This window comes from Ceratotherium simum, chromosome 32, assembly GCF_057802395.1.
Source record: "Ceratotherium simum simum isolate JZ-2026a chromosome 32, ASM5780239v1, whole genome shotgun sequence".
In the NCBI taxonomy this organism is placed as follows: domain Eukaryota; kingdom Metazoa; phylum Chordata; class Mammalia; order Perissodactyla; family Rhinocerotidae; genus Ceratotherium; species Ceratotherium simum.
Window position 1 is genome coordinate 8960866 of NC_141931.1, and position 21911 is coordinate 8982776.

Below are 21911 nucleotides of genomic sequence, written 5' to 3' on the forward strand. Positions count from 1 at the left end.
AAGAGTGGCCCTGAGCAAACACCTGTTGTCAATCCTCCTCTTTTTGCTTGATGGAAAGTGGCCCTGAGCTAGCATCCATGACCATCTTCCTCTATTTTGTATATGGGACGCCACCACAGCGTAGCTTGATGAGTAGGTGTGTACCCGGGATCCAAACCTGTGAACCCCGGGCCGCTGAAGTGGAGTACATGAACTTAAACCACTATGCCACGGGGCTGGCCCCAAATCCATTTTATAAACTGCAGCTGAAGTGATCTTTCTAAAGCCAAAAAGTAGTCATGTCTTTTCTTCCTGAAAAATCCTTCAGTGGTTCCCTTTTAGCCTCAGGATGAAGTCCAAAGTCCTCGAGAACCTATAGGATTTCTCTAACCTTGTGGTATATTTCCCCATTGGGCCTGCTGACTACTTAAGCTCTATCACCTCCAAGCTAATGTTCTTGTTGTTCATTTCATTCTGCTTGGACCCTGATCTTTTTGCTCTTTGCCCTTCTACTTCCTGACCCCCAAGCTGCTTCTGTTGGTCAGAAGATTAGGTGACATATGACTAGAAATATTACTATAAATTGTTAATAGTTTGTAGTTAATAGTTTACTTTCAAGTTTAACTAAGACCCTTTTTTTTTTTTTAAATTACTCTCTCGCTCCCTCATATAAAAGTTAAATCATTTAGCATGCATTTGGCTGTAGGTAATAAAACTCAACTCAGGCTTAAACGGTAAGGAACATTTATTATTTTATATCACAAGAAATTCCAAGGTAATATTGTCCCAGGGTTGGTTAATTCCTTATCTCAGTGTCATCAAGGTTTCAAGTTCTTTCCATTTTCCCCCTCATACATAGTGGGGTGGTAGTGAGGTATTATTACCCTTATTCTCAGTCTTCTGATGTCTGCAAGATGGTTGTGGTAAAAATGTTGCATGGCTATTGTAGAACATTTGGAAATGTCACAAAAGGATAAGGATGAAAAACAAATCATTTATAATCCAACTGTTAACATGCTGATATATCTCCTCTCATCTGGTGAGTGAGTTTGTATCGGTATTAATTATACTGAACAAAATTTGGTCACATTATATGCAGATATATATTCTGTTTTTTTTCCCCATTAAGATTATATCAAGAGAATTCTCTTAATAAAAAAATCATTTTTTCTGATTATTAAAGTAATGATCATTGAAAAAATTGGATGCAAAAAAAATAAAGAATATTAAAAATCACCCTATCTCACTACCCAGAGTAACCACTAATATATTGATATATTTTCTTTTAGGTATTTTCTGTTTGTGTGTATCTATACACATTTCTTTAAAAAAAATATATGATCATTTTATAACCAGTTTTTTTTTTTCTTTTTTTTTTTTTGGCTGAGGAGGACTGGCCCTGAGCTAACAACTGTTGCCAGTCTTCGTCTTTTTTTTTTTGCTTGAGGAGGATTAGCCCTGAGCTAATATCCGTGCTATTCTTCCTCTATTTTGTATGTGGGTTGCCACCATAGCATAGCTGATGAGTGGTATAGGTCCGTGCCTGAGATCCAAACTCACGAACCCAGACCACCAAAGTGGAGTGTGCCCGACTTGAATCACTACACCATGGGGCTGGCCCCTATAACCTGCTTTTATTACTGAATATTTTATACACCTTCTCTTGTGGTTCATACTCCTGCTTCTTTGCTTCTTCACTCTCAACCCACACCTGTAGCCTTATGAGGAGTTCCAGTTGATTGAGGAGAAAAAACTTAGGCCTAGTTTACAGATAATTCTACATTGTATGCTGGTACCACCTGAAGATGGATATCTGTAGCACTGTGGCCATACTCAGGAATGACCCAGAAGGGCAGTGTTGAAGGGAAATTCTCCCAGTGGGTAGAACTTTGAGCAGTGTAACTAATTGTTCATTTTTCCTGGAAAGAGAGATGGTTAGAGATGTGGATCCACTCTTTCATGGCAGTAGCTAATAATTTGGCAAATTCGTTATGGACTTGGAAGGAACATAATTAGAAATATGGGGAATAGATATGTAGATATGCTTCTGAATGGACACAGAGTAATATTTGTGTTTGTTGTGAAGACCCATCATAGAGCAACCTTAACAGAGAAGCATCTTAATAATCAGGTGGACAAGACATCACTTCTGGATTTCAACTTCTTTTCCCATCCGCCTCCCTCTTTGCCCAATGGGCTCATGAAAAGACGCCATGGTGGCAGGCATGGAGGCTATGCATGTGCTCAGCAACATGGACGTCCACTCACTGAGGCCAGTCTTGCTACCTCTACTGCTGAATGACTGCCTTGCCAATAGCAGAGAGCCAATCCTGACCCATGAGATAGCACCATTCCTCTGGGGGGACCAGCCAGACATGTAGTGGCAGGTGGCTTGCGTTGTACAACTTCCATAATGGAAAGGATAACACTTTGTTCTCCCTGATATAACTACTTACTCTGGGTGTGGATTTGCCTTCCCTGCTTGCATTGTTTCTACCAAAACTGTGACTTGTAGAATTAATAAATTCTAAAATAATAATAATATCAAATAATTATAGATACAAATAATATAGAAATAGTAAAATAGGCCTTAGTTATTTCATGATATTTCATATCACATTGCTTCTGACCAGGCAGTTCATTTCACAGCAAGTGAAATGTGGCATTGGGCTCATGTTCATGGAATTCCTGGTCTTACTGTGTTCCTGATTACCCGGAAGCAGCTGAATTGATACAACAGTAGAATGTCCTTTTGAGGACTCACTGCACTAGCTGGTGGTTGTTCTTTGCAGTGCTGGGGGAATGATCTCTAAGATGTGGTCTAGTCTCTGAATCAGCCACCATTATGTGGTGGTATTTCTCTTCTAGCCAGCATTCATAGGTCAGGGAATCAAAGGGTGGAAATGGAGTGAACTCCTTTTACTATTACCCCTAATGATCCGCTAGCAAAATTTTTGCTTCTTTTCTCCACAACTCTTGGGTGTGCTACTTTAGAGTTCTTAGTTCTAAAGAGAGAAATACTTTTACTGGGGAACGCAGCATTGGTTCTGTTATACTGGAAGTTGAGCACCTGGCCACTTTGGCCTCCTCATACCAGTGAACTAACAGGCAAAGCAGATTACTGTATTGGTTAGGGTGATTGATCCCAACTCGCAAGTGGAAATCGGGTTGCTACTACATGGTGTCCTATGATAAAAGTGAATGGAAAATGAAAACAACCCAATACAGGGCTGCTAATGGCAGAGGTTTGAGTCAACTGACCAGGCAAGGAACAACAACCAGATGAGATGATTGCTGAGGGCAATGGAATATGTAATGGATAGTAGGGCAATGGAATATGTAATGGATAGTAGGAGAAGAAAATTATCAACACCAGCTATGATGACTTCATGACTAGTTACAGAATGAAAACTCGAGTAGTTATAAATATTTCTTCTGTACCTTAATATTTGTTTATATATGTTAACCCATTCTTTTTCTCTCTTTCTCTCCCCCACCCAATTCTCCTGTATCTAACTTAAGACACGTTAATAGTGATTAACCTTGAATTTCAGTATTTAAGTTATAGGATATCAAAGGGGAAGTGCAACTCAGCTAGCTAGAAAAGGAATGAACATTACTCAAAGAGAAAGTAGACTTTGTATTCTCATGGAGAGATAACATCTTTTTGGTTGTTTGAGGGATGGATTGTGTCATGTTAGTCTGAAGCACGACTTTGCTGTTCTTTATCCAGCAGTTCAGTATGATTATAGAGGTGTGTATGTATACCATATTGACAGAGGGTACTGTGGTGGTTTGTCCTATGTCATTTGACTTAAGCTGGAACTTTGTGTCTCCTAGTTCCATAGTATGGTTTCTTCCCTGTATGGTTGTGGGTTAAAATTGGCCAAAAGAGAATTTGTGTAAGCAACACTCACTAACCTCTGAAGGTTTTTGTGGTTAGGTGCAGTGAGAGACGCAGAGGTGTTGGTGAGTTCCAGCTTCACCTTGGTCTCCTTTGCTTTGTGTCCAGCTGTTTTTCCTGGTTCTGACAATTTGGTCAGCAGCGGCCTCAGGCCCACTTATCTGGTGGGAGACCGACAGAGGCGCAGCTTCCCAGATCTCCCCAGGTGACTTTCCTTTGCAGTCCCATTTCTGCAGCTGGATGTTTTTGGCTTCTCAAATTAACTGATTGATGGCTCTCTGATCCTCCTTTCCTTCTTGGACCTTTACAACTTTCCTAGCTATTCCTATAATTGTGTAAGGTAAAAATTCTATAATAAATTTCTTATTCTGAAACTCATAGTGGTTCTGCTTCCCACTTTGAATCCTGGCTAAATACACTTTCCTTGTTGGTAAATGTCTGTATCCCTTTTATTGACTACATGGTATTCCAATATATGAATATTTTTTATCATCTGTCTTTTACCATTTAGATTTTTTCTAGTTTTTTCTTCCTGTTGTAAACAAAGGTAGTGTGGACGTCCTTGAACATACGGTTTTTTTCCACTTGACCTTTTATTTCTTATGGGTAAATTCCTAGAAGTGAATAATATATGCATTTTAAAGAATTGTGATAAATATTGTCTAAATTACACTCTCCAGCAGTAAGTGAAAGTGCTTGCCCAAGTTACACTCTTGATCATCATGGCTCTTTCAATTTAATTTCTTTTAAGGAGAAATTAGATTATATGAGAAGATAATTAGTTAACAAGGAAGGAGTTAGTGGAAGGAAGTGAGTGTCTTGGACTAAGTATGAAATATATTCTGGCAGTAATATTTAAACATGTAACTAATTTTGTGTTTAAATGTAATTTCTCTTTCTAAAACTGAGTTTTTACAGGTTTTGCATTAAGCCTATTTTTAAAACTGTAAGTCTTGTAGTATGGGATGGTAAAGGAATTAGTTTGGGATAAGTGTCATTGACTTAGGCTATAATTATGGTAAAACTTAAAATTTCAGAATCTAGTTTTCCAATTATTAGAAGTGCCCTGGGGATATAAATTACCTTGTGAAGTTTTAAAAATACAGTCTACATTAAGGTGGAATTTGGAATTTTATGTAATAAGTGTACTAGCTGTTAATTGTTTTGTGTTAGCTCTTCAATTAAAGAAGAGAGTGTGCCACAACTCCTATTCCTGTCCATCAAAATTGTGTAACACAGAAGGCAGCAGAGGCTTCCCCTAGATTTTACTGGGAATGAAATGGCTCATAGGCCTGTAAGCAGTTGCTTAAGTGGGACATGGTAGGGAGGAGCTGTGCTAAAGTTTACAACAACCAGGTTTCAGCACGAATTGTTATGCAAAAAATTTATTCTTTTTGCGGGATATTTGCCATAATCTGGAAGGGTTTCTTTTTGTTTCGTTTTCACTTTTATTGGAATGGGAATTGTGTTGGAGAAAATCCTTTCAGTGTAGGCTGGGTATTGAGTATATGCATTCCCTAATGCCTGTGACTCCAGGCTGTTAATAGGTTTATTTGTCAATAGTGAACCAGCATTTGGCCTGTGTCCTCTTTTTTTCTAATCTTCTCGTCCCTCTCCACAAAGTGATTATTTCCTCCTGGAGAATTTCTTAGGTCTCAAACCAACCAAACCCCTAAGTTGGCTTCAGCAAAGTAGATGTTTTGTTTTATGTGCTTTATGTAACTCTTCCTGTTACAGGCATTAAAACTTGAAGTTTTAAATCCTTCCCATTAGCATTAACATACTTTTTTTTTTTTTTAAAAGACCCTTAAACCAGGAAGTGTTCCTTATATAGTATTTTATCAATTCTAAGAAACTTCCTCCTCACCTCCTACATTTTAACATTTTTAACATTTCTGTCATTGGGATGCATTTTACAATTAATGATGTCCTTAAAAAGCTGTCATCCAGGCAGCAGTTGTCATTGTTTGCACTTGTGTGAACTTGGTTGTTTTTGCTGGTGGCTTAACTGGATTATTGCAAACTATCAACAAACCATTTAAGGACCATTTGAGGAAAGAATAAAGTCCTGAGTCCTGGGTTTCGTTAATTAAAGAAAATTTTTTTGACACCTGGTAAGATTAAGATAGCACTGACATCAAAATTTGCAGAATTGGTGTCAGAGCTTGGAAGAAAATCCTGGAAATAATAGTGGGGTGTTATTTTAAAAGATGTATCGCCTGTAGTGGGAAGTTCACCCCATCACCTATATAGTATTCTTGACCCTCTGTTTACTCTGAATCTAATCATGAGGAAACAATCAGACAAATCCAGATTGTAGGACTTTCTGTAAGACAACTAGCCTGGATTTTTAAAATAATGTCTATATTTTGAAAGAAAAAAAGGAGTCAGGGTTGGTGGAGGTGTTCTAGGTTTAAGGGAACTAAATAGACACGACTGTCAACCGCTGTGGACAGTCTTTGGATCTTGGATGATACAAAATAAAAGATATAAAGGACTTTTTTTGAAAGTTGCATAAATTTGAATTTGAACTCTATAGTGGGTACTACTTTTTTTATAATTAAGAGAAACATAAAGTTCAACAGCTAAATAAATCTGAAAAAGCACTTTATATAAGTATAAAATAAAAATTCTTCATAAGAAAGCATTTTGACATAATTGAGTTGGCAAGTTTTTTTTCTAAGTGATTCATTAAAATGATGCTGGTTTTAATAGTAGCTGGTTTATTGGACTCATTGAAATATGATATCTTTGTAGATTTAGGTTATTTTTTAATGGATTGTGAACGAAATTGCTTCCATTATATAATTGGGAAAACCTTATTTAAACATTTAGAATGTTATGTGGGAAAAATACTGACTTGGGAAAAATTTCTGAGAGGTTTGGATTAAAAGTAGGTTAAAAGTTATTAAAAAGACAGATATGGGCCGGCTCCGTGGCTTAGCGGTTAAGTGCGCGCGCTCTGATGCTGGCGGCCCGGGTTCGGATCCCGGGTGCGCCCCGAGGCACCACCTCTCCGTCCAGCCAGGGGCCGGGTCCCGCGTACGGCAACTAGAAGGATGTGAACCTACAACATACAACTATCTACTGGGGCTTTGGGGGGAAAAAATGAATAAATAAAATCTTTAAAAAAAAAAAAAAAAAAAAAAAAAGACAGATATGATGTGGTGACATTTCTGGAAAAAGTGAGAGAAAAGTAAAGACACAGAAGCAAAATGGCAGAAAACTTTCTTTTTTAAAAATGCACATGAGACCCCAATTTTGTTACCTAAGCAGAGTGATTAAACCACTTGCATGTAGGACAAAGAGAAATTATTTTTCCTCAAAGAAAGCAAATTATTTTCAAGTCCCCTTGGCAGACTTGAAGAAAGGGTTCAGTGAGTAAGAAAGTGAACATTTTAAGTTGTACTGTTATTCTGAAATGTTATTATACAGACCAGTACTATAGAAAATGTGCTAGACACAGGCTCTGTTTTCTATATAGGACATCTTTCAGTATAATAGGGCTCTCACTTAGAAATGGTACTCTTCAAGTTAGCTTGTAGGTTAGTGTTTGGAACTGAATTATACAGCTAAAATGTTACAGTGACGAGTTGGAAGAAAATCATTAGTTTTATTAAACTTGTAAGATGAATAAATAAATACTTGTAATAAATCAACAGTGTTAGAGTTTAAGGAAAACGGATTTAAGGTAGAGCTAGAGCAAAACAGTATTTGTGTTTTGGTATTTATTTTATATATAAAAATATCTATATTAAAGTGGGTATTTTAAAGATATTTTTTAAGAGAAGGGTTCTGAGTTCATTAAAAAAATCAATGAAACTTAATTTTTAATGTATTTTAGATATAAAACTTTGCATTATAAAACCAAGCAAAATATGAATTTATAAAACTAAATATGACACTGAAGTTGAAGGACAGATACATGAGGTTATCACATTATTCTTTCTACTTTTGTATATATTAGACTCTATACTAATCAGAGGAACAGTAGGAGATATTTATAATTAGCTGTACATGTTTTCCTCAACTACTAAATAATACCATCTCTTATTTGATCATTTGGAGGAAGTTGGAATTGAACTTGTTTTATCACAGGGCCCAATACATTGATGGCCTGATTAAGAATAAGGTCTTAATAATATTAGAGGAATTAAAATGAGGAGAGTAGGCAACTAACAGTTATTAATCATCATAAAGCTACTGAAAATTGTTTTCTTGAAAAAGATGCTAGGGAAGAATAGCACATAGAGAAATATTCATGGTACATTATTAAATGAAAAAAGCAGGATATGTAACTATATGGTATGATGTCAACTTTTTCATTCTTGTATACATACACGTACTGGAGAGACTTGAAGAAAATACACTGAAATGGTAACATGGTCTATTTGAATGATAGGACCATGATACATTTTTTCATTTGCCTTTATATTTTTCTCTTTTTCTGTCAAAAAGCAGGCTAGGGGTCGGCCCGGTGGCGCAAGCGGTTAAGTGCGTGCGCTCCGTTGTGGCGGCCCAGGGTTCGCCGGTTCGGATCCCGGGTGCGCACCAACGCATCGCTTGTCAAGCCCTGCTGTGGCGGCATCCCGTATCAAGTAGAGGAAGATGGGCACGGATGCTAGCCCAGGGCCAGTCTTCCTCAGCAAAAAACAGGAGGATTGGCATCGGATGTTAGCTCAGGGCTGGTCTTCCTCACCAAAAACAAAAAGCAGGCGAAAATTTAAAAGCCATATAGTATTTGTTTTCATTTAGAACGCATTGCTTTTTAAGCATAGTCATGACGAAGATGTTCTCTCTGTCTTTTTTGGGGTTCAAGTATTTACATGTAATAAAGAGAGGGAGAAAGATTTTTCCTGAGGTAATAGGTAAAGGCTGACAGAATGAGGGAGAGGAAATGTGGTTAAAGATAAATGTTTAGGTATGAGAGAGGTTGGTTATAGCTAGTAATTTCCACTCTAGGCAATGAGAAAGAACAGATTTCTTTGCCTGTGTAGTCACCTTGAGGGGCAAGAAAAGGACTTACAGGAGTAGATATTACTTGGAAAGGTTCTTTACTCCAACTAGCAGATCCTGACTCAGTAAAGCTTGGTTTCCAGAGGTGGATAAGGGAGGAAGAAGAGAGCTAGTTTATGTATGGGCTGTTCAGAAAATTCAATTATCTAAGGAATTTCCTGTTTATTTCTTGGCTACGTTGTTTATTTTGAGTTTAGCTCTTTTAAATAATTAACTTTTTCTTTTAAAGCTGGATATGTTTATTTCCATTTTAAGCAGACTTCATCAATGGCATAAGACGGGGATGGCAAATGGGTTTCATATCACATGTCAGCTCCTAGAGTAATTAGTTAAGAGTATGTAGACTTGGCAAGGAAGACTTCTATAATTGATTAACAATGTCTGTTTTACCTCCTTGGAGAAATGCTGGCTATTTGTCTTCTAGTTTATAACCCATTTTGTGTGATCCTTGGAACATACTAAGGCTGCTTGGTACTTATACAGTAAAAGCATCAAAGAATGAGGGAGACCAACTATTGGATACTAAACTTACAAACTTGAAATAAGGGACAAGCGCAATTGTTGTGCAGATTTAACTTTTAAATTCATGGTCTGTAGAGGAAATTGACTGTGACTAAGAACTGAACTCTCCAGTGGGGTAGCCACAATCCACATGTGGCTATTTAGCACTTTAAAATGTGGCTAATTTGAGAAAATGAATTTTTAAATTTTATTTAATTTTAATTTTTTTTAAATTTAACTTTAAAAGAGAATCAGTGTTTTATTTTCTGTTAAACACAACTTTATTTTCTTGGTAGGACTACATTTTACTTTAACCATTGCATTGCAAATGCATGGGAGATTTTTATGTCTAGGCTTGGAAGTGGCACGCGGTTCTGCTATCATTCCACTGACAATACTTAGTTATATGGCCATGCAATCAGGGAAGCTGGGAAATCAAGTGTAATTCTATGCCCTGGAGGAAAAGAGGATAGATTTTAGCGCAGAGCTAGCAGTCTCTACTCCTCTAGCAAAAGGAAAAAAGAGTGTGCAGCCTGTACACTGAAAACAAAAAAACAGGCACAGGAAACTCTAGAATACAGTGGATGACTGAAAATAACCAAGTCTCACTCAAGATTACATCTACCTGGTTTGGTAAACAAGCTAAGAATAGAAGTACTTCCTTAGCCTCCTAAAGGACATCTGCAGAAATACCTACATCTGGTGTTTTAATGATGAGACTGAATGTTTTCCCTCTAATGTTGGGAACAGTTACTTATTCAGCAGTTCACTGGAGTTTCTAGTTAGTGCAATAGAGCAAGAAAAAGAAACAGAAGACATACACATTGGAAAGGAAGAGGTAAAAGTGTCTTTACTCACAAACAACATGATTGTCTGTGTAGACTGTCTTAAGGGAATCTACAAAAAAGCAACTACAACTAATAAGTGAATTTAGCAGTGTTGCAGGATTACAAGGTCAGTATTAAAAAATCAGTTGTATTTCTATAAACTTGCAGTGAATAATTGACGAGTGAAATTATAAAAACAATACCTTTCATGATAGCATCAAAAAGTATGAAGTACTTAGGGATAAATTTAACAAAATGTCTACAACTGGTACACGAAAACGAAAAACTTTGCTGAGAGAATTTAAAGAAGACATAAATAATGAGAGTTATTGTGTTCATGGATTGGAAGATTCACTATTGTTAAGATGGCAGTTTTCCCCAAGTTGATCTATAGGTTCAATAGAATCCCAGTCAAAATTTCAGGAGGCTCCTTTGTGCAAATTGACATGCTGATTCTAAAATTTTTATGAAGGTGCAGAAGACTTAGGATATCCAAAACAGTCTTGAAAAAGAAAAACAAATCTGGGGAACTTAGACCACCTAATTTCAAGACTTACTAGAGCAATAGTAATCAGTACAGTATAGTACTGGGTGAAGATCAACAGATTTATCAATGGAACCCTAAAGAGAGCCCAGAAGTAGACCTACACCTATGCAGTCCATTGATTTTTTGAGTAAAATGCCAAGACGGTTCATTGAAGAAAGGGTAATCTTTTTAACAAATGATGCTGAAACAATTGGATATCTGTATGTAAGAAAAGAATTTTGACCAGCCCTAACTCACACCATAGGCAAAAAATTAACACGAAATACATCATAGATGCAAATATAGGAGCAAAAATTATAAGACTTTTAGAAGAAAACATGAGAGAAAATCTTAGTGACCTTGGGTTTGGCAAAGATTTTTTTTAAATAGGATACAAAAATCATGAACTATAAAAGAAAAAATTGGTTAAGTTGGACTTAATCAAAATAACATTTTCTCTTAAAAAGACTGTTAAAACAATGTAAAGGCAAGCCACAGGTTGGGAGAAATATTTGCAAAACATATCTGACAAAAGGCTTGTATTCAGAATATACGTTTAAGGAACTCAATAATAAGAAGGCAAACAACCCAGTTGAAAAATGGGCAAAAGATTTGAACAGACAATTTATCAAAGAAGAAATGGGTAGTACATAAGCACTTGAAAAGGTGCTCAACATCATGATTTGATAGGGAAAGAGAAATTAAAATCACGATGAGATGTCCCTGTATACCTACTAGAATGGCAAAATTAAAAAGACTGACCATACCAAGTGTTGGCAAGGGTGTGGAGAAACTAGAACTCACATACGTTGCTGGTGGGAATGCCAAATAGTACCACTACTTTGGAAAATAGTTTGGCAGTTTTTATAATGTTAGACATATGTTTCATACACTTTTTTTTTTTTTTTTTGTGAGGAAGATCAGCCCTGAGTTAACATCCATGCTAAACCTCTTCTTTTTGCTGAGGAAGACCAGCTCTGAGCTAACATCTATTGCCAATCCTCCTCCTTCCCCCCCCCCCCACCACAAAGCCCCAGTAGATAGTTGTATGTCATAGTTGCACATCCTTCTAGTTGCTGTATGTGGGATGCGGCCTCAGCATGGCTGCAGAAGGGGTGCATCGGTGTGCGCCCGGGATCCGAACCCGGGCTGCCAGTAGTGGAGCGCGCACTTAACCGCTAAGCCACAGGGCCAGCCCTCATACACTTAACTTACCACGGACTCATCAGTTCTACTCTTGGGTATTTACCTTGGTATTACCCAAGAGAAATGAAAACATATGTCTACACAAGGACTTGTAATCAAATATTCATAGCAGCTTTATTCATTGTAGCGCAAACTGGAAACAACTCAAATGTCTATCAGCTGATGAGTGGATTAGCAAATTGTGGTAAATCTATTCAATGGAATAAAACAACAAGGATGAATTTCAAGAGGAATATGCTAAGTGAAAGAAGCCAGGCACAAAAGACCATATATTTTTTATTCCATTTATATGAAACTCTAGAAAAGACAAAACTGTCGGTGACAGAAAGGAAATCACTGGTTTCCAGGGTCCAGAGAATGGGAAGAGAGTTGACTGTAAAGGACATGAGGGAAATGTTCTTTATCATGATTATAATGGTGGTTACACTACTGTACACATTTGTCAAACTACGTTGAATTGTATACTTAAATTTTTTGAATTTTGTTGTGTGTATTTCATACTTTAATAAAGCTGACACCCCTTCCTTCCCTCTCCCTCCTCAATAAGATGGTCCCTAGCATCCTCCAAAACTTGCCAGTGACTTTTTTGGTTTGCTTTTTTCTTTTTTAATATTGTTATGAACTCTTAACGTTTAAACATTTTGTGTGTTTCATTCCATTGTAGTTATCCTCATTGATGTTTACATTGTCCCATCTTTGGCCTGTGGCAGCTTATTCCAGTTGATTCCTGAGTCCTTTTGACATGATCCTAGAGTAGTCTTTGGTGGCTTCTGTGTGCTTTCTGATATACATGTTCCAAGTGGATCTTGTACATGTCCTGTCCTAGACCTATAGCCAACTAGAAGTCCTGGTTCCTTGAAGTGGAGAGTGGTATTAGAGGTCACAGTCTGCATATTGTGGTGCTTCATGGCTGCTGGACAGTCGTTATTTTTAGGCCTCCCCCCCGCCCCGGCTGCCCCAACCTTTATTGAGGTATAATTGACAAATAAAATTGTGAGATATTTATAAAGTGTATGTCATGATGATTTGATATATGCATACATTGTAGAAGGAATCCTCCCATCTAGTAAATTAACACCTCTATCACTTCACATTTTTCTTTTTTTTTCCCCCTACTCTCTTAGCAAATTTCAGTTCAGTGTTATCAACTATAGTCACCATGTTTTACATTTAGGCCTTTTCATTGGACAGAGCTAGGATATTGATATAGGATATGATATGATAAAATACATCTTGGGTTCAAACTGATGCTCAGTTTATTATTATTTTTTATTATTATTATTTTTAAAGATTTTATTTATTTATTTTTTCCCCCCAAAGCCCCAGTAGATTGTTGTATGTCGCAGCTGCACATCCTTCTAGAGTTGCTGTATGTGGGACGTGGCCTCAGTGTGGCCGGAGAAACGGTGCGTCGGTGCGCACCTGGGATCCGAACCCGGGCCGCCAGCAGCGGAGCGCAAGCACTTAACTGCTAAGCCACGGGGCCGGCCCCAGTTATTATTATTATTTTTTAATAATTTTTATTTATTTATTTATTTATTTCCCCAAAGCCCCAGTAGATAGTTGTATGTCATAGCTGCACATCCTTCTAGCTGCCGTATGTGGGACGCGGCCTCAGCATGGCCGGAGAAGCAGTGCGTCGGTGCGCGCCCGGGATCCGAACCCTGGGCGGCCAGTAGCGGAGCACGCGCACTTAACCGCTAAGCCACGGGGCCGGCCCTGATGCTCAGTTTAAATCCAGAACTACGGTTTTTTCTTAACCTTATTCTTCTTACATCATAATCTCTTTTGAACTCTGCCAAAAACCTCAGTTCTCAACCACATAAACATAACTTGCTTTATCCCACACTACACAAACAGTAGTCTCAGGATAATAACTGCAAAACTACCATTAGCAATAAAGTGATTGAAAACAGTTTCAGTTTTTTTTTTTGTTTCTGTTGTTTTTGTCCTAAGCATAAATCCCATTAAGAATGTATAATCAAATCACTGTGCTTTGAAGTCACTTTTAGAATATTTCCTTTCTTGTTAAGCCACTAAGTGGGTATACAATTCGGCTCATTTGATTAATTTTACATTTAATTTTGGGGAATTCCCTTTAAAAAATTTTTTTTTTTTTTAAGATTTTATTTATTTATTTTTTCCCCCTAAAGCCCCAGTAGATAGTTGTATGTCATAGCTGCACATCCTTCTAGTTGCTGTATGTGGGACTCGGCCTCAGGATGGACGGAGAAGTGGTGCCTCGGTGCGCACCCGGGATCCGAACCCGGGCCACCAGCATCGGAGCGCGCGCACTTAACCACCAAGCCACGGGGCCGGCCCTTAAAATTTAATTTTGTTTCGTAGTTGTATAAATTATATATAGTTCCAAAAACAAATCTAGAAAACAATCTACATTCACAGTTTTGTGCAGCCACTACCTGTGTCTAGTTCCAAAACATTTTTAAATGTTTAAAGAATTCTATCCACGTTCCCTCTAACCTATTTACTCCTTTCCCCTTATGTAATTATTTTTTTTTAATGTTATGGTTTATCTTTCCTTTTTAAAAGATATAAGCATATATCTTTCCTTGTTTTTTAGTTAAATAGTAGCATACTATAAACATTTTTTCTGTCAATTCTTGTCCTTTTTCTTCATTTTTAGATTACATATTAAAGATGTTTACCCTTTGTGATATAAGCTGTGTTGTGGTTGTCATTATCGTGTGTCATGCCATCTGGATCCCCCACCCCCCCATTATCACTTGTCTTTTAACTTTGCTCCTCTTTGAGGAGTTCTCGCTACCTGACTCTGAGTTATGTTCAGGAGTTTGGGAAGAACGAGTGGGTAAGGGATTGGGTCATAAGATTCACAGTAGTTTTTGTGGAGATGAGAGGCTTGATCGTAATGGATAACAGGGAGGTTGGATTTCTGATGGCGATTAATGTAAACAGGAATGTAAGGTGGAATGGATTTAGTCCCTGTCATTGTTAGTGGGTGTTGTGATTTTTCGTTAAATTAACATTTGTTTGATAGAGCTTCTGGGTGTCAGATGGTGAGTCAAAGTTCTACAAAAGACGGCAAGGGAAAGGGAAATAGAGAAGTTTATTACTCATAAGTCCTGGAAGAGGTACGCAGCATGCCTTGTGGGGCCACATGGGGAGGTCAGTGCAGAGTGCAGGCAGAGAACGAGCAGCAGGACCTGGGGCACATGTCTTTATTAATGTGGAGTGCTTTGAGGTCCCCAGGCTAAGATTGGATAGGTCAATTCAAACCAAAAAGAGCAAGGGTTTTTTTTGATAAGCTTCATGGGGTCTTATCTGTTTATCACAAGGAGTGTTGGGGGAGTCAAAGCAGGAACTTATATTTACTTGTGACCCTCCCGGGCTTGCAGGAGGGGCTAGTGTCAGTTCAAGGCTTCTGCAGGCCACTTAGCCATACAAAATGGATGCTGAGGCAGCAGTGTTGTGGAGTAGTTGAGCTAAACTCAACAGTGAGTTGGGAGCTTGGGGCTGACGTAAGATCCTAAAGAGGTAATGCAATGAATTGGTGGTTTGAGGGGTTTTAGACAACGTAGAACCAACTGTTACAATGTGCCTCTGATGACAGTCACTCGATGACTCCTATAGTGGACCTCAGTGGTTGGACTACTCAGGAGAGAGTGGTTCCCACCTGGCAGATAGGGATTTCTTTCTTTTTTTTTTTTTTTTTTAAGATTTTATTTATTTATTTTTCCCCCAAAGCCCCAGTAGATAGTTGTGTGTCATAGTTGCATGTCCTTCTAGTTGCTGTATGTGGGACGCGGCCTCAGCGTGGCCAGAGAAGCGGTGCATTGGTGCGCGCCTGGGATCCGAACCCGGGCCGCCAGCAGCGGAGCGCGCGCACTTAACCGCTAAGCCACGGGGCCGGCGCGCAGATAGGGATTTCTGCCATGCCTTCACCAGTGTCCTGAGACTGTCTTCAGATTGGTTTACTAAGTTTTTGATTCAATGGGGTTTTTCTATTAAAAACTATAATTTTAACTCTGCCTTTCAGTAGAATATATGTTTAACGAATGTTAACCTAAATAAGTATTTGTTGTTTTTGTTCTTATTTCAGGCTACAGACAAGAGAAAAGCTTTAGAAGAGACCAAAGCCTACACAACCCAATCCCTAGCTAGTGTTGCTTATCAAATAAATGCATTGGCTAACAATGTACTCCAATTGCTGGATATCCAAGCCTCTCAGCTTCGGAGAATGGAGTCTTCCATCAATCATATCTCACAGGTAACAGCTTATAAAAGGCTTTAAATTCACATTTATCAACTGGCAGCTTATGTCAAAGAAGTAGAAAGCCTGGAAATACGGATTCTTTACTCATCTTCTTATCGAGTAACTGTAGTCCTCACTTTCACCTTCAGCTTTGAGTTCAGTAAACCTCCTCTTTTTTTTAAGTTTTTGCTGTTCTTGTGGCAAAATAAACATAACATAAAATTTACCATTTTAACCATTTTTACGTGTATAGTTCACTGGCGTTAACGGATATTCGCATTGTTGTGCAGCCATCACCACTTTTCCTATTCTTCTTTTAAGACCTTTTTTGAGGTAAAATAAATTGCACATAATTAAGGCATACAATTTTATAAATTTTGATACACATATTACCCACGAGCCCGACAACACAGTCAAGATAATGGACACCCCATAAAATTTCCTCATACTCCTTTGTTGTCCCTCCTTTCCATCCCCTGTCCTTAGCTTTCTGTCACTGTGGATTAGTTTACATTTTCTAGAATTTTATATAAATGGAATCATATGGTATATACTATTTTTTTGGTCTGGCTTCTTTCGCTCGGCATAATTATTTTGAGATCCATCCATGTTGTTGTGTATAAAAATAGTTAATTCCTTTTTATTGCTGAGTACTATGCCATTGTTTCACGTTTGATTTATCCATTTACATGTTGATGGACATCTGGATTGTTTTCAGGTTTTGCCTATTACAAATAAAACTTCTATGAACATTTGTGTACAAGTTTTTATGTGGTTATATGCTTTTATTTCTTTTGGGTAAATACCTCTGAGTGGAATGGGTAAGGTTACATGGTAGATGTCTGTTTAACTTTATAACCAAATTTATAGCCAAATTGTTTTTAAAGTGGTTATACCCTTTTACCTTCCCACTAGCACTGTATGAGAGTTCTAGTTGCTCCACATCTTCACCAGCACTTGCTATGTCAGTCTTTTTAATTTTAGCCTAATAGGTGTGTAGTTGTATCTTATTGTGGTTTTTTTTGTGTGTGTATGTGAGGAAGATCAGCCCTGAGCTAACATCCATGCTAATCCTCCTCTTTTTTTTTGCTGAGGAAGACTGGCTCTGAGCTAACATCTATTGCCAATCCCCCTCCTTTTTTTTTACCCCCAAAGCCCCAGTAGATAGTTGTATGTCATAGTTGCACATCCTTCTAGTTGCTGTATGTGGGACGCGGCCTCAGCATGGCCAGAGAAGCAGTGCGTCGGTGTGCACCCGGGATCCGAACCTGGGCCGCCAGTAGCAGAGTGCGTGCACTTAACCGCTAAGCCACGGGGCCGGCCCTCTTATTGTGGTTTTGGTCTTCATTTCCCTAGTCATTATTGATGTTGAGCATCTTTTCTTGTGGTTTCTGTAGATTTCAGTATTTAAGCCTTGCACATCTTTTGTCAAATTTATTCCAAATGATATCATATTTTCAATGCTATCGTAAATGGTATTATTATAATTTTCTTTTAGTGAGGAAGATTAGCCCTGAGCTAACATCTGTTGCCAATCCTCCTGTTTTTGCTGAGGAAGATTGGCCCTGGGCTAACTTCTGTGTCCATTTTCCTCTGCTTTATATGTGGGATGCCTGCCACAGCATGGCTTGATAAACAGTGTGTAGGTCTGTGCCCGGGATCCTAACCCGTGAACTCTAGGCTGCTGAAGCGGAGCAAGTAAACTTAACCACTATGCCACTGGGCGGCCCTAAGTGGTATTATTTTTATAATTTCAACTTGATTGTTCATTTCTTGCTTGTGTATGCAGAAATACAATTGATATTTGTTTATTTTGTGTCCTTGTGAAAGTCACTTAATAGTTGTAGTAGGTATTATATAGATTCCATTGGATTTTCTACATGGAAGATCATGTTGTCTATAAATAAAGAGAGTTTTACTTCTTTCCTTTTCTTTCTTTTTTTTTTTCCGTAGTGCACTAGTTTGAAGCTTCAAGACAATGTTGAATAGGAGTAGTGAAAGTGGACATTGTTGTCTTGTTGCTATCTTAGTGGAAAGCATTCAGCCTTTCACTATTATGAATGATTATATTCTGTAGGTTTTTCAGAAATATGCTTTATGAATTTGAGGAAGTTGCCTTTTAGTACTAGTTTGCTGAGTTCTTATCAGGAATGGATGATGGATTTTGTCAAATGCTTTTTCTGCATCTGTTGAAATGATCTTTTTTTCAGGGGGGGGGGTCTCTTTAATATCGTGAATTGCTTTTTTTTTGAATGTTAAACTGGCCTTTCTTTCCTGGGATAAACTCCACTTGACTGTGATGTGTTATCCATTTCACAGATTGTTAGGCTTAATTGGCTAAAATTTTAAGAACTTTTGCTTCTACACTCCTGAGAATTATTTGTCTGTAGTTTTCTTGTAGTGTCTTTGTCTGGTTTTGGTGTCAATGTAATGCTGATCTTACAGAATATATTGGGCAGTATTCTGTCCTCTTCAATTTTATGGAAAAGTGTGTGTAGAATTGATATTTGTTCTCCCTTAAATGTGTGGTAGAATTCACCAGTGAAGCCATCTGGATCTGGAGTTTTTCTTGGTAGGAAAGTTTTAACTGTATATTTAGTTTCTTTAGTAGATACAGGGTTGTTTTATTTATCTGTTTCTTCTTGGGTGAGCTTTGTATTTTTCCAGGAATTTGGCTGTTTCACCTTAGTTGTCGTATTAATTTGCATAAAGCTGTTAATAATAACATTCTCTTATCCTTTTAATATATGTAAAATCTATAGTGATGTCACATTACTCATTCTTGATATTGGTAATTGATGTCTTTTCTGTTTTTTTTAACTGATCAGTATGGCTAGTTTATCAATTTTATTATCTTCTAAAAAAAACCTTAGCTTTTGGTTTCATTAATTTTCTATATTGTCTTTCTGTTGCATTAATTTTCATTCTGATGTTAATTCTTTTTCTTTTACTTGGGACTAATTTGCTCTTATTTTGTACTTAAGGTAAAAGTTGAGGTCGTTGAGAGCCTTTGTCTTTTCTAACAGAGGTGTTTTAGATCTATAAATTTCCCTCTAAATAGTGTGTTACCTGTATCTCATAAATTTAAATATGTTGTGCTTTCATTTTCATTCGGCTCAAATTTCTAATTCTGCTTTTTGATTTCTTCTCTGGCCCAGAGATTATTTGGAAATGTGTTAGTTTCCAATATTTCAAAATTTTTGAAGGATGTTTTTGTTATTGATTTCTAATTTAATCCCATAGTAGTCAGAAAATATTCTTTATATGATTCAAGTCCTTTCAAATTTATTAAGAATTGTTTTATAACCCAGAATATAGTCTATCTTGGTAAATATTTTGTGTGTACTTGAGAAGAATGTATATTTTGTTGCAGTTTGGTGGAATGTTCTATAAATCTCATTAGGTCAAGTTGGTTGATAACATTGTTCGGTTCTATGTCTTTACTGATTATTCTGTATACTTGTTTTATTAATTATTGAGGAAGGTATGTTGTAGTCTGACTATAATTTTGGATTAGTTTTATTTCTCTTTGTATTTTAATCATTTTTTGTTTTATGTATTTTGAAGCTATGTTATTAGGTGCGTAAAGGCTTAGGCTTGTAATGCCTATTGATGGGTTGACTCCTTTCTCATTGTAAAAAGACTCTTTTTTTTATCATGGGTAAACCTAGGTTTGAGTTGGCAAACTAGTTAGTACAGGCACTGGGGAGATAGAATTGGTTCCTGCAATGGAAACCCTAACTGAATTGATGCTGGGTTCTCAACTTTTTGTTCTGAAGGTCCCTTTACATCTTAAATTATTGAAGATCCAAAAGGGCTTTGGTTTATGTGGGTAGATCTTCCAATATTTATCATATCAGAAATTAAAACTGAGAAATTAAAAAATATTTATTAACTCATTTAACAATAAAATAAACCCATTACATGTTAATACAAATAGCATTTTAATGAAAAATAACTGTTATCCAAAACAAAAGTTTTTGCAAATGGCATTGTTTTTTACATTTCTGCAACTCTTTTTAATGTCTTGTTTAATAGAAGATAGCTGGATTCTCATATCTGTTTTTGCATTCAGTCTTGTGATTTGTTGTTTTGGTTGAAGTATATCAAGAACGTCTGGCTTCACACAGATATATAGTTAGAAAAGACAGGATCTTGGGGACTCTAGGGGTCTTTGGACCACAGCTAGAGAACCATTTCTCTATGAGCTTATTACAGCTTAGTCCCTATGGATATGTATCCCCAATATCCTACATATACTGGCCGTCATGCTTTCAATGAAAAATATTTTCTGAATTTATTATGGGTTTCCACCTGTAGTTTCTTCTTGCTGTTTGTTACACAGTTCTTGGTTGATCCTTACTGACTTCAGTCATATTTTTGGTGCCTGTATCCACAATATCAAGGGACTTCTGCTAATCCCTAATGGCCTGTTGATATTTATTTTAAGTTTCCTCAACCAGTTTCTTAAAGATATTTCATGAATTTTAAGATTAAGCATGCTACTGTCCTTTGGCACTTGTTATTGGTTGAGTTGTGTCCTCCAGAATTCATGTGTTAAAGTCTTAACTCCTGGTACCTCAGAATGTGACTGTATTTGGTGATAGGGTCTTTAAAGAGGTAATTAAGGTAGAGTGAGGTCACTAGGTGGGTCCTCATCCAGTATGATTGGTGTCCTTATAAGAGAAGATTGGGACATAGACACACTCAGAGGGAAGACTATGTGAAGACAGAGAAGAGGGCCTTTTTCAAGCTAAGGAGAGTGTCTCTCAGGAGAAACCAGCCCTGCTGACATGTTGATCTTAGACTTCTAGCCTCTAGAATTGTGAGAAAATAAATTTCTGTTGTTTAAACCACCCAGTCTGTAGTACTTTGTTATGGTAGCTTGTTGTGATGTTCTTGGATAGGAATGCCTGAGGTGCTCACCTGGACCGTATTTACTCATGGCAAGCCCTAGAGACATTCCCCAGCCCTGCCACTGGGGCCAGTGTTTTGGCTGGATCGGCGCTCATGGTTCTTATTATGATTCAGGACACACTTCAGCAAAACCATCAGGGAACTTGGAAGAACAGGACCTGGAGGCAAGGGCCAAGGGCCACATAAGGGAGGGAGAGTGGACCTGGGGCTCTGCCTTTATTAGAGTCTGAGGGTGGGGTGCCTAGGGTTTTGCAGATTCACTTTTTATTGGCAAATTTAAAGCGTAAGAGTGGAAATTAGGGCACAGGAAGGGAAAAGCAGGATCACTCAAGCGGTCAGTTATCTAGGTCACCCACACATTTTTAAGGGAACTTCTTGGGTAGGAGCAGCCTGGTTCCTTATATAGTTGTTTTGCTAATAGCTGTGTAATACAGCTGTCAATATGTTTATTCAAGGTGGATGTCTTTGAAATGGATGCCTCAGCAATCAAAAGCTTAATGTCATGCACTTACACTACACAGCACTAGCAAACTTATTTAGTACTCTTAGGTCATCTTTAGCACTATCAATTTTATACTTTTTGTCAGCTATAATGGATAGAAACTGTTCACCAGAACCTGAAATAATGGCAGAAAGATATAATGCAGATTGTTGAGTGTTGTTCGAAATAAGAAAGCATGGTATCTTTAGTTAGTACCCAGTGGCTAGGAGCATTCAGTAGCACTTACTTTATTGGCTGATTTACCATGAGAAAAATACATGAACTGCACTGTTCAGTATTCTAATGGATTTACATGCACATCT

General features: G+C 37.5%; 1 protein-coding gene across 12 annotated transcripts in view; it reads left to right on the forward strand.

Moving 5' to 3' along the window:
- The window catches only part of ABI1 (abl interactor 1), a 117901-nt gene that overhangs the window by 35236 nt on the left and 60754 nt on the right, over positions 1–21911 (forward strand). For all 12 annotated transcript variants that reach the window (XM_004425273.3, XM_014783593.2, XM_014783592.2 and 9 more), the window contains exon 2: positions 16038–16205. In XM_004425273.3, coding sequence (XP_004425330.1) covers positions 16038–16205 — 168 coding nt within the window. The remainder of the gene's footprint in view (positions 1–16037; positions 16206–21911) is intronic.